Below are 14,773 nucleotides of genomic sequence, written 5' to 3'. Positions count from 1 at the left end.
TCTTGTCAGCGCAACAATCCCTGTGGTTGGAGGTGTTTTCAGGAGGACCAGTGTGTTTGTGTGTTGAATTTACCGAAGCACCGACGGAGAAACACTCGACGACCGCAGAGCTGCATTCATCGACGATAGATACGATTGAACGAATGAATAATGGATTCATATTTTAGTTCATAAGAAGAGAGCAGATGGAGTGAGCGAGATATGGAGGGAGATGGAGATGATAATGATGGAAGAAGGGACAGAGAGAGAGAGGGAGAGAGGAAGGGAGGGAGAGAGGGAGGGAGGAATGGAATGGAAGAGAGAGCGAAAGCATCTATGAAGATAAATGCCGTCAGAGCCAGATGAGTTATGGACTAATGCATGGATGACACACGGCTCTGGCAGCAGCAGCAGCGGCAGCAGCTCCACGTCAACCTGCTCTCCACAGAATCAAATGAAGACTTTATTTTGGAAGAAGGTTTTGTTTTTGTTTTTCTCGCTTGTTATATTTTACAATTCCCAACAAATCCAAACTAAACTAACGTCAAACAGCTCGACGCAAGGCTGCCAGAAAACGTACGATCCACTGAGTGAAAAATACACAGTGATGTACACACCGCTCTCTGCTGCCGACAGGACAAACACCATGGAAATCCACATTTAAAACGGGCTAAAAATCGGTCCATTTGCATTAGTAAAACTTAAGGCTTCAAAATAATTCAATTTTTCACTTTGTGAAATTTACAGTATAAATACACAGTGCAATGATTCATGTATTTATAATAACAATAATTTTTTTGATTAAGTCCCTCATTCGTCCCACAATGCACAATGGGGGAACTCGCAGTGTGAGTCTTTGCAACCCACAGGGGGCGCCATTAGGGATATATGGTCCCTGTGGCGCTCAAACCCACGACCCTCTGCATGTAAGGCAGATGTGTGAGGCAGACTGTGGAACCACACTCTTTGCATGTTATATTTCTGATTATTGTATATTTAAAATAACCCTGACCTTTGACACTAACGGAGACCTTTGACCCCAATCTTTCTGCCAACTTCTGTTCAGTATAGAGTGATGTAGAGCTGACTATGTAACACTGACCACGTGATGGCGACCTTTGACCCAACACATCTAACGAGTGATCACATCAACATGACTGTGGTCATCGAAAATAACGGAAGAAAATTTACAGCTCAGCGTTTCTCCGTTGTTTTTTTTTTCTTTCTCTGGTTGGTAAAAAGTCAAAACCTGACTTCACAAAGTGGAAATTCTGACTCACCCATTCTGGGAGGTTCCTCACCCTACACGCTGCAGTCTGAACATTAGGCCATGTCTCAGAGTGCCATAAAAGTGGTGGAGCAGCGAGGTTCTTTGCTTTCCTCTAATAGAAATCTTTCCCTCAGATTCCCCTCCTAATGTGGCGTCGACTGAAGAGGGATTACTGTGGAGGAGTTCCCCCGCATCGGTCAGACACGCTTTACATCCGACCAGAAATAGAGCTTTTAGGTTCAACGGGACAATTACTCTTGAATAAAACGACGGCGGCCTATTCATTATCTGTAACGTTTTATGCTCTCGAGCATCACAGTAAAAACAGAGAGCGGCCTAATGGCTGCAGTAAAGCAGCCATTGTTTGTAACCAATAACAATTATTTCACCCTAATAAACAAAGCGGCGTTTATGCCTGAATACATGATGGAGGGGGGGGTTAAGGGAGGAGGTGGGGGGGGCAGTAATCACCAGGAATGGACTTATTGACTCTGGAGAGTAACAAGTTACATAAAAAAAGAATTAAACAAAAATGAATAAATATAAAAAACAAAGCACTGCATCTCTCAGACGTCGTCCTAATGGTGATATTTATAAGGAGGAAAAGAGAGTTTACACATCGATCTGAGAGTTAAATCAAACCATCCGGCTGAATTAATTCCACGATTAGACTATTTTGCAATTTTTTTCTTCACTTGCAGGAGTTTTGCATCATCTCTCAGCCGTCAGGTGTTTTTTTTTTTTTTTTAGCTTTTTTTTCTTTTTCAAAGCCTGTTTCTGAACGTGCATAAAACATTGCAATAAAAACGTAATAAAACACAGTTACAGATCATTATTATTATTGTCATATTTATAAATAATAATAATAAAAAAACTGGAAAAATCACATATATCAATTATATTATTATTTCCAATTATATATATATATATTATATTATTATGCTACACAGCTGTGACCTGTGACCCCTGCATCAGTGACAGAGTAAAAGTCCAACTGCAGTATGAGTCACATTTGGATTTTTGTATTCAATTTTTTTGAAAGTCTTTGTTTCCATGAAATACAATTCTTTCCCTTTAATGTGAGCGCGACTCCAGGATCACAGTCGTATACGCTGTGAAAACATCAGAGGAGAGAAAAAGTCGACTCCTTTTCAACGCGGTCCAGGCAGTAATGGCCGCCTTTCCCGACAACTAGTTATCCCTTCACACCTTCACTTTCCCCACTACATGAATGACGGTTTGGTCTGACTGATGTAGCAGCCAAGATTTCTGCCTCTCCAAAGTCATCCTGCTACCAATCCTGCTCTGAAGCCGTGCGAGCAGAGCGGGCGGAAAACCTGAGATGTAGCAATGTGCTCCTGGCTCACATTAAATTAATGTAGCTGCACTCGCCCGCTCTGATCCACACAATCTTTTTCTCCTCCTGCCAGCACTGAATTTCATCCAAGAAGCCAAACTTAATTTCACCTGGAGGCAATCGCAGCAGCAGAGGGTCAATAATTCTGTGTGTGAGTGTGCGTGTGTGTGTGCGCTTGTTCACATGAGTGTATAAGAAAGAAGAAGAAGAAAAAAAAATACTCACGACTTCTGTGGTGCAGCTGGTGGTTTAGCAGCAGGCTTGTTAGCCGAAACACTACATCGCTCTGCAACACAACAGGAGACATCTGAGTGTCACTAGATGCTGACTTCAACTCTGTCACTGTGAGTGTGTGTGTGTGTGTGTGTTCACCTTGATGGCTGTTTGACAAGCAGCGAGACTTAATTGACTGGACAGAATGACACATTGGTGTGTGTTTGTGAGTGTCACGTTTGGACGAACCACGTGGCTCAAACATAACGGTCGAAAAACGACCGATGCAGCTGATACATCGAGTTATTGGGTCAGTGCTGGGCTCAGTGGTTAAGGAAGCGGACCTGCGTTTGAACGGTTTAAGGTTCGATTCCACAAGCAGCCAGGTCACCACTGAGGATGCCCTCAGCAGGGCACCGTCCCAACACACTGTTCCCCGGGCGCTTGAGCCCTCTCCCCAAAATCCCCCCCGCTCAAAAGCAGAGGTCGGTTCGTTGTTGTTATTATTATTATCCTTAAATAATAAAATGGACAAATAAACATTTAAATGTGTGTGTGTGTGAGGGTGTGTGTGTGTGTTTGTGCTGATTTGTTGATAAAACCCCACGAGCCAATCAAACCGCTGGAGATACATGTGTGGAATCCCTTCTGTCTAATGAACACACACGCAGAGTGTTCGCCCCCTTGTGGCTGTGGATGTATTTAAACGTCAGCTGTTCTGCCCACCACCTCCGTCTGGGTGGCGCGGCGTTTATGCTCTCCTCAGGGTTAATTATCGTACGAGGACGACGCGTGGTGTGGTGTGGTGTGGTGCGAGCGCCGACGCCGGGGAAACTTACTCTGGCTGCTGTAGCCCGAGGTCACATGCTGTGATTCCTGGTGAGAGAGGAAGGGGGGGGAGAGAGAGAGAGAGAGCCAGAGGGAGACGAGCTGAATGAATAAACCAACAGATGTCACTAATGATTTCACAGAAGTACAACGATGCCATTACACAGAAATTCACCGCGGCCCACAATCCACCTCCAAAACTCACAGGAAGGATTGAGTTGTGATGCTGCATGAACTGCTGCCTCACATTTACTGTCAATGTGTGTGAGTGTGTGTGTTTCCATCATCAATTAGCCGTTTTTGTATTAGCGCGAATCATAAAAGCACACGGCAGGAACTAGCGCCGTCTCCCGTCTCTAAATGTTAAAGATAACATTAATGTTTGTTTTAATGTGACTTACTCTACGACTGGTGTTTACGTTACGACGTGTCGTAAACACTTCCTTCTCTGGGAGAAGTAAAAACTTTTCTCCCTCGTCAATCTTCTGAAGTGGCACTTTGCTCCGTGTTTTTATGTTGTTTCACTTCTGCTTGATGACTGCTGTCATTTCTGCACTTCACTTCCCAAACACTTCCTGTCAAAGACACCGTGGGTGGTGCTTTTTTGAATTTTTTTTTTTATTTTTATTTTTTTATGAAACTCGGGCTGATGAAGTGTCCAGGCATGACACTCGCTTCTTATTTATAGTCACAGGCTGTCACTCTGAAAGATGTGCTGGGTTTACTTCCTGTGCATTTCTCTACCTTCATATACTGAAAAATACCAACATATATATATACATATACATATACATATATATATATATATATACATACATGTATATATATATATACTAGACTCATCTTTTCACTGTTGAATTGATTAACGGATGTCTGATCGATATTATCTGCCCGATATTAGCATATAATGTTATCATATTTTCTTCCGATAATGAAAACCAGATAATGCAAAAAATAATCTACAACATGTTGTACGTATCGCCGGAGCAGCCGATAAATGTAAAGGTTTTACAGCAGGTTGTTTCTGAACAATCTGACATTTCTGTTCTACTCCCAGTGCAGCGACAGTGTCAGTTAGGGAAGCAAACGTTACCAGGGTTGAGTTTGTAAATACATTTCTATAAATGTGTTTCTGTTCCAGACAGGAGTGAACGTCAACACTCTGACGGATTAAAGGTGAACAGAAATGTGAACCAACCTTGTTGGGGATGGGAAACTTGGTTTGATCAGCTTTACCGGGAGTGTGTATGGCTGTGAGAGGAGGAGGCCAGGAATGAGTCATCTCCTGTACACACACAAACACAAACACAAACACACACATTATTACATCATCCCACATTATTGATGATCATTTCCTTTGGCTCAAACCAATAATATAATTCCAAGTAAATGAAAGTTTCTCTCTCATCTGGAACAACGACGACTGAAGGGAAGCCCGACCGCTGCCATTGGACCAGATCAGACGGCGAGGAGTCGAGTCAGCGTTCAATCACGCCGCTGTATCCCCGACGGAGTGGAGTTTAATATACAGTATCTTATAAACCAGAACAAACGGAGAGGTGCTGGGGGAGGACTGTGACTCACTGGGAGTTAAAAATGCAAAGTTATTGTTTTACCAAAATAAAAGTTGACTCCAGTCTGCTGCAACACAAGGAAAAAAAAAACCAAAGCAAATCTGCTTCTGTGTTGTTATAACTAGGAATAGATCAAAAAGATATTTACCACATTTATAATGTCAGTAAAATTAAAGTGTCCTGAACCTTTGAAATGTCAGATTTCAAGAACTACTTTTCAAAGTAACTAAAAATTATGGAGAGAGAAACCAAACGATCAGTAACATACAGCAGTAGATCGTCTACATATTGAAACACCTCTATTCAACCCAATGCAAATGAAATCAACAAATAAAACAAATGTTAAAAAAATTAAATATTAAATATACAGCCACTGGGTGATTTATAGTAACAGTACAAACATCATTAGTTATGGTCATCACAGTGGAATAGATACACACACACACATATATACATATATATATATATATATATATATATATATATATATAAAATATAGCTGTAGTACAGCAGGTGACTAGGTCAAAGGTCGTGAAAGGTCATTAACGTCACAATTCTCCCTCACTCTTTTCCTCAGGCCCTGGTACCGATGACTCACAGTCATCAGATGACTCATGTTCCCTGCACTTTCCAGTGTGTGTGTGTGTGTGTGTGTGTGTGGGTATGTTTATGAGGTGTGTGTGTGTACGTCACTGACGTTTCTTCAGTCTGTGTGTGTGTGATGTGTGTGTGTGTGTGAGCTTTTCTCCTCCACACAGCTGGTTTGGAGTCACAGGGTGTGTCGAAGGACCACACGTCATCACAACCTCTCTGTGTTTGGACAGACGCCTCAGACAGATGATGATGACTTTTGTTTTCCTGCTCGTATATAAATGAGCGATAACCCCCGATCTGCCGCACCTAAAACAGTCGTACACGTCAGTGCGGCCGTACGGTGACAGGAAATCCCAATCGTCCACTCCGGTCCACCTCCGTGGACTAGAGCGGAAGAATAATCAGACTTTAATTAAAAATAAATGATTCATAATTATGTTTTAATTAGCTTGTCGTCACCAGTAGCGCTCGTATTAGCCGTCCTGACCTAGCCATAAAAAAAGAACAGTTTCAAAGGTGTGGATGGATTTAGTGTAGTAGAAAAAAAAAAAATCACTGTTTCAGTCCCTTCAACACCACCATATACTACAATAAGTACTTCAATACGCAGTAATTTCTGACCAGTGGCAAATAGTTTTGTTAGGGCTAGCAATCCCATAAAATGTTTTAATCCGATTCATTGCAGTGTAGCTGTGGATTAATAACAATTAATCACGATTAATCAGGACGGTAACTAATCATGATTAATCAAGCCTGTTTGTATTTGTGACTAATCCAAATGATGGAATTATTCATATGGAAACATGTCAATAAAAATATGCAAAAATAAAACTCTCATTCTCATAGCGTTGTTGGTTAATAATCATTAAGAGAAATACTTTCCCACAGGGTGTTTAAATTTCAACATCTTTATCGACTGTGTATTAGAGCAAAAAATGAGTGAATAATAAAAATAATAGCTTTATCGACTGTGTATTAGAGCAAAAATGAATGAATAATAATAACCCCCACCCCCACCCCCCCTCCTAACCCTCCCTTCACCCCGATCACCTCACCTGACCTCACAGGCCGAACCCTGTGATCTTTCCACTTGACGTGGCTTAAAAACATCAGAGTGGATTCAACAGAGCTCTGATACTATTGACCGAGGCGTTTGATGCAGCTCACAGCACACTATCTGTCGCACAGCCTGCTGGCCAGCATATTGATCGGGGAAGAAAGAGAAAGAGAAGTGAATGACACAGGGCAGAGAGAGAGAGATGAACTGATGGAGCAGACAGTCCGGTGAGCATCACGACAAAGGTGAGGGCAGCGAGGGAGACGGAGACAGAGGGGAGACAGAGGGGAGGGCGAGGAACGATGTAACCTGACATAAAGCATTCAGAGAAGGTCATTGTCTCGATAGACGCCGATCTTCTGACTGGAAAGATTAGTGAGGAAACATTTCTGCTTTGACTTTGCCCCGAAAGAACACGGCGGACGGGGGAGGTGACCTGAAAATACATATACACCGGTGGATGAGATTTTACTGACAGAGTGGGTGAAGCAGAGGGCAGGTGAAGAAATATGGAGAGTGAAGGAGGAGAGCTGCACCGAGTCACCCTGCATGAACAATCAACGTGTATGATCGCTGACCTGAGTCAACCGTCTCACTCTTTCTACTCTGTGCCTTTTATTTTTCTGTTTTTCTTCTCTTTCTCCCCTTTGTCCTTTCCTTCTTCAGACTCCCAGGAGTCGCATGAAGGTCTTTGTGGCCGAAGAGAAAACAGCTGATAATCAGTGCAATTATTCTTCTCTCACTGTGTGCATGCGTGTGTGTGTTTGTGTGTGCTCGCAGCTCACCCGCAAAATCTCTTCCACGCAGCTGGAGTCATTTGGCAGACTGACCTGCAGAAAACAGAGCAAAAAGACAAAGAGACTTTAACACTATTTATAGCAGCGTGACTTTAACACATGTAAAGGCGACAGAAAAAGGTGAAGCACAGTCACCCACAATGCATCACTGCATTACTGACTCTGTATGTTAAATGAGTGTTTTTTATCATTTCAAATACAGTGTCTGTGTCTGTTTTTGATGATTTTTTAAAAGTTTTTCAACCCTAAAAAAAAAGATCTTTAGATTATGGATTTAAGATTTGAACTAAATTCAAATGGAAATTAATGCTCGTCAACAGCATTAAAGGACCCAGATGTCAGTCCTATGATGAGACAAAGAAGCAGATTGTCACATGGTCCCAAAGACTTCAGAAGTATTGATTTTCAAAAGAAAACATCATTCAGAGAAATGTTGAAAAGAATTCGAAATACATCTGGTTTTTAATTTTCTGTGTGGCCGAATACCAAATGATCCATGGCTCGCTACTGGTCCCTGACCCGGTGGTTGGGTACCCCTGACTGAGAGGACACTGAAATGCCACAAATCAATGATGGGATTTGGCTCAGTGCAGGAAGGAGACATTGAGTGTATATATATATATATATATATACATATATATATAATGATTATATATAATGATTTATTGACGTAACTTTGAACTCTGTGATTCTGGAAAGTACTTCAAAGACAATTTACGGACATTTTTGGAGATCTAACAGATTTCCAGCTGCGCGTGTGTCTATCTGAACGTCTAAACGTCGTGTAATCAACCACCGGTTCTGATTAGATACATGGAAACCCATGAAACGCACATCTGGCCGTTAAATCGGCGAGTAAACACACAAATCGACGCCGCAACAAAGAAAAACCTCACGTGTCGTTCCACGGTTGGATGGAAACACCGAGTGCAGCTGTGTTTTTGTGATGTGTCTTAAAACCTTTTGACTTCAGGTTTATCAGGTTTTAGAAGTTCATCAGGGTGAAAACCTTAAGTGAGTGATTCAATTTTGCAATTATATGTGACTCAATGCAGAGTGTGTGTGCAGGAGTGACCAGAGTGTGTGTGTGTGTGATTGATACCTGGCCCTGTGTCCACTGATGTCTGTGATCAATCTTTCAAACTCTGGTCTTAAAGAACACAGCGTTGCTGTAATGACACATTTTTATGCTGAAGGAAGAAAAATGGGTCGACGACCAACAGGTGTTTTTTTTTCTCCATCTTCTATGTAAAATACACACTACGACACGTCGACGCCTCAGATATTACACAAGGGTTGATTCATTTTAATGGCATCAATGTTTAAGGATGTGATTCATCAGAGAAATTCGTCATCATCATCGTCGTCGTCCAGCAGTTTTCTCTATAAAATAAGCAGTTTTTTTGTCATCGTTCAGATCATTATTCACTCCGACTTTAACACCAGTCGCTTCGTCTGTCTGGTGTTCAACCGCGAGGCCGTTTCAGTTTGATTATTAGAAGTTTAATTTACATGGAAAAATATCCTTTCTGAGCGCAGACGTTTGCAGCCGCAGCGATTGAAATAATTAGTTCAGCCGCGGCCGACTGATAATACGCAGCAGCCTGTGCCCTTGACAATTAATTTCCTCTTTGAACAGGACTAATCTGGGCGAGTGACTGAAGTTACATTATAGACAGGGGTCGGGGCTATCACCGAGGACGCTGTGTGACCAGCATAATTTAAACCGGCATCAAGAAGGAGAAGAAGAAGAAGAAGAAGAAAATGCTCAGGTCAAAATGACTGCGACAGAATCAGAACATACTGAACATGAGTAAAAGTAGTGACGTCTTCCTGCCGCGGACTTTTTACCGTGTGGGTTCAGCCAAAGTGCAATGCTAATTTTTTGTTCCACTCATTTGGAACAAATCACGATTGCCCGTGGTAGAAGGACAGACACAGTGTGTGTGTGTGTGTGTGTGTGTTACCTCGAACCTGTCGAACAGCAGGAAAAATAATGATCCAATAACAAATCATAGTTTCCACAAAACAATTAAAGCAAAGTGAGGCAATTGGCCCCACGTTATCATAGCATGGATCACTGCAGTTAAAGAGAGAGAGAGAGAGAGAGAGAGAGAGAGAGAGAGAGAGTTCAGCCCAGAACTCATGTCTAACCCATTACAGCACTGTAACCTTTGTCACACGCCATTACTAATGGCAGCAACATGAGCACAGGAACCACTGAGTCACTGATGACATCATCACACTGCACTTTAGTAAGTGACTGGTAAAAACAACAGTACGATAAAAGTCATCTGGAGGGGGGAGGGGCACGAGAAGGGGGGGGAGGTGATATACACAGTTCACAGACAGAAGGACACATTTGAACATCTCAGTCAGGAGCTGTGATTCCACATCAGGCCACAACGGGGCGCTGCTGTCAGCAGAGACACAGGCACACGTAGAAATATAAAACTTGTTTTTTTAGTGTATCGTGTCTTGATACGATACGAAGCGATACTAGTGTGAGTATCTTGGTTTGTGTACTGCCCAATACCAAGTACTGCCACTGATACGTCTTCAGACGACTTGACTTCCTGCAGCCAGATGAACAGAAAGTGAGCAGAGCTTTGACACCAGTGCTGTGTTTAAACTGACGTCGTCTGATCAGTGAAGGGTAATTTTTTTTTTTTTTGCAAAACTGAACATATAAAATGTTTTAGATTAATGTGTCCTAGGGCCGACATACGACACCATGTGGTGACATAAAGAAGTCAACGGTTGACACACTTACTTGTGTACAAGGGCCGTTTAAAATGAGTCAAGACGGAGGTTTACACTTACAAGGGCCGTTTAAAATGAGTCAAGACACTTTCAGATTTACAAACAATTTAAATACAGATGTTTTCCACCCAAGTTTCTGCTGGTGACCACTGATTTAATTCAATTTTGTATATTTTAACAATAAATAAATACATTTCTCGCAGTTTCTGTTCCTCATAATATACAAACAAATTTGATAAATAAAAAAAAAATGTGACGTCCATTTTTTTTTTCAAACACAGCCGTCAGACAGAAATCAAAGCAGTCGTATTATTTTATTCTTCGCCGTCGTCTCCACCTGCCCTGTCCATCACTGGAGTCGTCAGTTATTGGATCAGAACACAGAGACAACAGCACAGGTTGTTGTTGTTTGCTCTCCGCACACGCACACACACACACACACACACTGTGGACTGGGTGCTAATTGCTCAGAGTGTGTGGCTGCTGCTGATTTCAAGCACAGAGAGACTGAGGAGATATAAAGAAATGAAAGATGAGCGACGGAGGAAGTGTGCAGAAGGGTAGAAAGGATAACGTTAGGAGTGAGGAGAGGGGAGAAAAATGAGAGAGAGAGGGAGAGAGACAGAGAGGGAGACAGATTCTGCAGGAGGCAATTACTGAGGCAGAAATCCTCTCTACCTCAAATAGCAGCTCAGACAGATGGACAGACGTCTGCGCGCGCACACACACACACACACACACGCACACACACACATCAACCCTCTGCGGATAAACACACGTACCAACATAAAAGTGCTTTCACTCGCTCGTAGACAGGCACACAGGAACGTTCCGGACCACACAGACTCATATACCGACGCAGACCGGTTTAACACACACACACTGTTATTATCGCTGCCAGAATTAGTCTCCTGACGATTCCCTTGATTAGCCAAGTGGTTGTTTGGCTTATAAAAACGGTAAAATTGTGAAAAAAAAACCCAAAAAACAAAACAAAAACTCATCACATTTTGCGAGCGCCAACAGAGACGCCAGCGCGCTCCAAAAACAGTGATTTACAAACGGATCGCAGAAAGAAACGCAGTCACTGGAGCAACGCACCGCCTGTTGGTCTGAGGAAGAGAGAGTTTTGCTAATTTTTCTGCAATGGAATTTAAAGATTTTAGCTCAGATGTGTACATGTAAACAAGAACTTTGAAAATTCAGAACAGACCCGGGAAAGCTACGGCCCGTGGGCCAGATGTGGCCCTCTCGGCTTTATAATGTGGGCCCACCAAACTCTGGTACAGGGTATGACTGTTGTCAATCATTCTGATTTACACATTAAAAAACTTATTGACATTAATCTCTGTTGATGCCACTAGGTGGCGGCAGATATCAAATGCGCCGATTTATTTTTGAAAGTTATGGGGGTTTTTTTCTTCTACATTTTATTTAAATAATTTCACCCAGTATTCTACACCCAACCAACACTAAACTGGACCACTGACCAAATTTTGAACTACATTTTGGCGCAAAAACTAACCTCTGGGTCAGAAGGAGATCAGAGACGTGAGACCATCGAACATCAAAACTTCTGCGCTTTACATCACTGGAATTTCTTGCTGATCGCTGATCGTCAGTTAGCAAAACGTGGAGTGCTAACAAAATGATTGACTGTGGAATAGAAAGTCAAAGTAAAGTTTTTGTTTTTTTTTAGAAAAACCAGTCATTTGACTTTACGATGGGCAGAGAGGAGAGAGACAGCAGGGGAATGAAAAAGTATAATGAACAAAGACAAAGACAAAGTCAAACACATTCAAATCTGCAGCCTGGTGAAAGTCAACACTGTCGTCTGAGTGAAACTCACTCACATATTTGCCGTGTTTCTTCCCGTTGTTCCACTCAGTTTGATGAGATCCAGGTTTATTTTTCGGATAAATTACAGCCAGTGTCCAAACTTCCGGCTCTAACGCGGTCAAATAAAACCTGTCAATCATCCGCTCGGTGCGCGTGTGAAGTTTGGAGCTGAAGACCGTGCACGATGTGGTCCAACAGGGTTTGGAAAAATCCTCAAGGATTCTTTTTTTGACCACAGGCTCCTTGTTTATTCGGTTTCATCTGCTCCTTTTATCATCCATATTTTAGCTGTTTACAGAGCTGAAGTGGCTGCCATCACTGGGATTACCAGCACGATAGATAGATCACAGGCATCGCCCTCAAAGGAAACTTCACTCTCTGACTCCCTCTGTGTGTGTGTGTGTGTGTGTGTTAGCTCCCCTTATGGACCTTTCTTGTATAAAAACAGACTTTTTCACGACCTCTGAATCGAACCCAAACGGAGGTAAATTTTTAAGACCCTGGTCAAAACAGTGGTTAATTACAGGATTCTGATTATTTTCTAATTTTAAATTCACAAAAATCCAAAAGTGGTCATTAAATCTTGAAATATTAATAATTCAAATTAGGGAATCATTACTGCATCCAACTGTAGCAGGGGGAACTAAAAAGGTGGACTGCAGTCCAGGGTTTGAGTCAATCTAGAAAGTGTAGGTCAGTGATTTTCAACCTTGGGGTAGTGACCCCATGTGAGGTCGCCTAGAATTTAAATGGGGTCGCAGTAAAATGTCTAGCAATTGATTGAACAAAATTACTGATATAAAATGAATACCAAACTTATGGGTTTTTTTAAGGCCACCATTACAATCACATGACAAGCTACTGAAATGTCTCTGGGGGTCGATGCCAAAAAAGGCTGTGAACCAATGGTGCAGGTTCTGTGGTTATTAGAGTAAAAGGCCACGTTCCTGTTCTCATGTGATGTAATCGGCCAATCAAATCCATGCAATCAGACACACATTCACAAACCTTTGTGTGTTCTTTGTAATCAGAAGACCACCTATGACCTGGGGTCATTGATTACGCCATCATACGTTGGTCATACAGTCTCACTCAAATACTGCAGGTGCAATGAGTCATTTTTTAAGTTCTTATTTGAGAGTGTTTTTTTTTTCAAGAGTTAAAAATCATAAGTTCTTATTTGAGAGTGTTTTTTTTCAGAGTTAAAAATCGATGTTGCCATATTGTAGAAAGCTGTAGTTTTTATTTGACAGTTTGAAATTCACTCACTGCTGTAACTGATGAAATACTGGGGAAATATTCTGCACTGATATTGATGGGGTTTTTTTTTTTTGGGACCTTCACCTCAGGAAATTGTCACAGATTGAAATAATTAACTGTAATTTGAAGTCGACTTTGTCCTGCTCGTCCTCTGCTGTTGCCATCCAGACTAAATGTCTCTTCGTGGCCTAGTTGTTGCTCCAGAATTTAGAGCCAGCAGAGTCGCAAACAACTGCACGACAACATCCAGCGCCCCTCCCCTTTATTATTGTAGCCCTCCTTTTCTCCTTCCCAACTTCCTCTCCCCCCTCCCCCCCCCTCGTCCTCGCTCTCTGTTTCACTCCCTCTGTAAACTTGCCACCAGGCTGTGGAGCAGCAGATAAGGAGTTGATTTACCGTCCAATTAAATGTTGTCATTGAAACACGGCTTCAAATAAGACCGTCGTTCTCACCCTGCGCTAATTGGCCTTCCAGCAGCATGTGCATGTGTTGAGACGCGCCTAAGTGCCCGCGTGTGACGTGCGCATTTGTCTTGCGGCGCGAAGGAAACGCTTCACCTAAAGAAGCAGCGGCAGATGCAGATAACGGGTTCAACGCACCTAAATGTGGAACGTCTCAAAAAGTTCTAATCTGGATCGACAGCTCGGTGGAGACGTGGCAGGTGTGTGTGTGTGTGTGTGTGTGTGTATTTACTGCTTTGACAGATGAACAGATGAACAACATCCATCAACTGACTCAATCCATCTTCTTTTCTGGTAGTTCTTGGTTTGTTGCACAAAACCCTTTTTATATACATGTTGTATCAACATCTAATTATTCTGAACAGTTTGTCATGTGACAGAACACTGTAAATGTAATGAGTGTTTCAGAGGTGGGTGGGCATGGGGGCCCAGAAAACCTAATTTTATTTATTTATTTTTTAAGACCATTTGTCCTAAAATTGTACAACATGTAAACTGAATTAATCGTCCGATTCTCAAGTTTCCGACTGACAAAACACTGTTATTTTTGGGGGGGAAACAAAACTTGATTGTTAAACAATTTTTTTTGTCCTTATTATTTCAGTTTTACGGCACAGAATATAAAATACACTGTATTTTATGAAGTCTCTCATATGCTGTAGGTCTGGGTTTTTGTCTAACAAAAAGTGACTTTATTCTCTGAATTCTCTGAATCATCTGTAGAAAACAACACAGACGGTGTAAACAACCCCGAAAAATCTGAGTTAAAAACAAACCCAGA

The 14,773-nt window shown here is 42.0% G+C and overlaps 1 protein-coding gene across 1 annotated transcript in view; it reads right to left on the bottom strand.

Moving 5' to 3' along the window:
• Positions 1 to 14,773, bottom strand: part of aff2 (AF4/FMR2 family, member 2) — a 102,253-nt gene that overhangs the window by 31,219 nt on the left and 56,261 nt on the right. The window contains exons 6-9 of the mRNA XM_025063367.1: positions 7,658 to 7,702; positions 4,846 to 4,932; positions 3,659 to 3,695; positions 2,832 to 2,892 (exon numbers count right to left, since the gene is read on the bottom strand). Coding sequence (XP_024919135.1) covers positions 2,832 to 2,892; positions 3,659 to 3,695; positions 4,846 to 4,932; positions 7,658 to 7,702 — 230 coding nt within the window. The remainder of the gene's footprint in view (positions 1 to 2,831; positions 2,893 to 3,658; positions 3,696 to 4,845; positions 4,933 to 7,657; positions 7,703 to 14,773) is intronic.

This window comes from Cynoglossus semilaevis, chromosome 15, assembly GCF_000523025.1.
Source record: "Cynoglossus semilaevis isolate Cse_v1.0 chromosome 15, Cse_v1.0, whole genome shotgun sequence".
Classification (NCBI taxonomy): domain Eukaryota; kingdom Metazoa; phylum Chordata; class Actinopteri; order Pleuronectiformes; family Cynoglossidae; genus Cynoglossus; species Cynoglossus semilaevis.
Note: the sequence above shows the minus strand (reverse complement) of the source record. Positions and strands in the feature narration are given on the sequence as shown.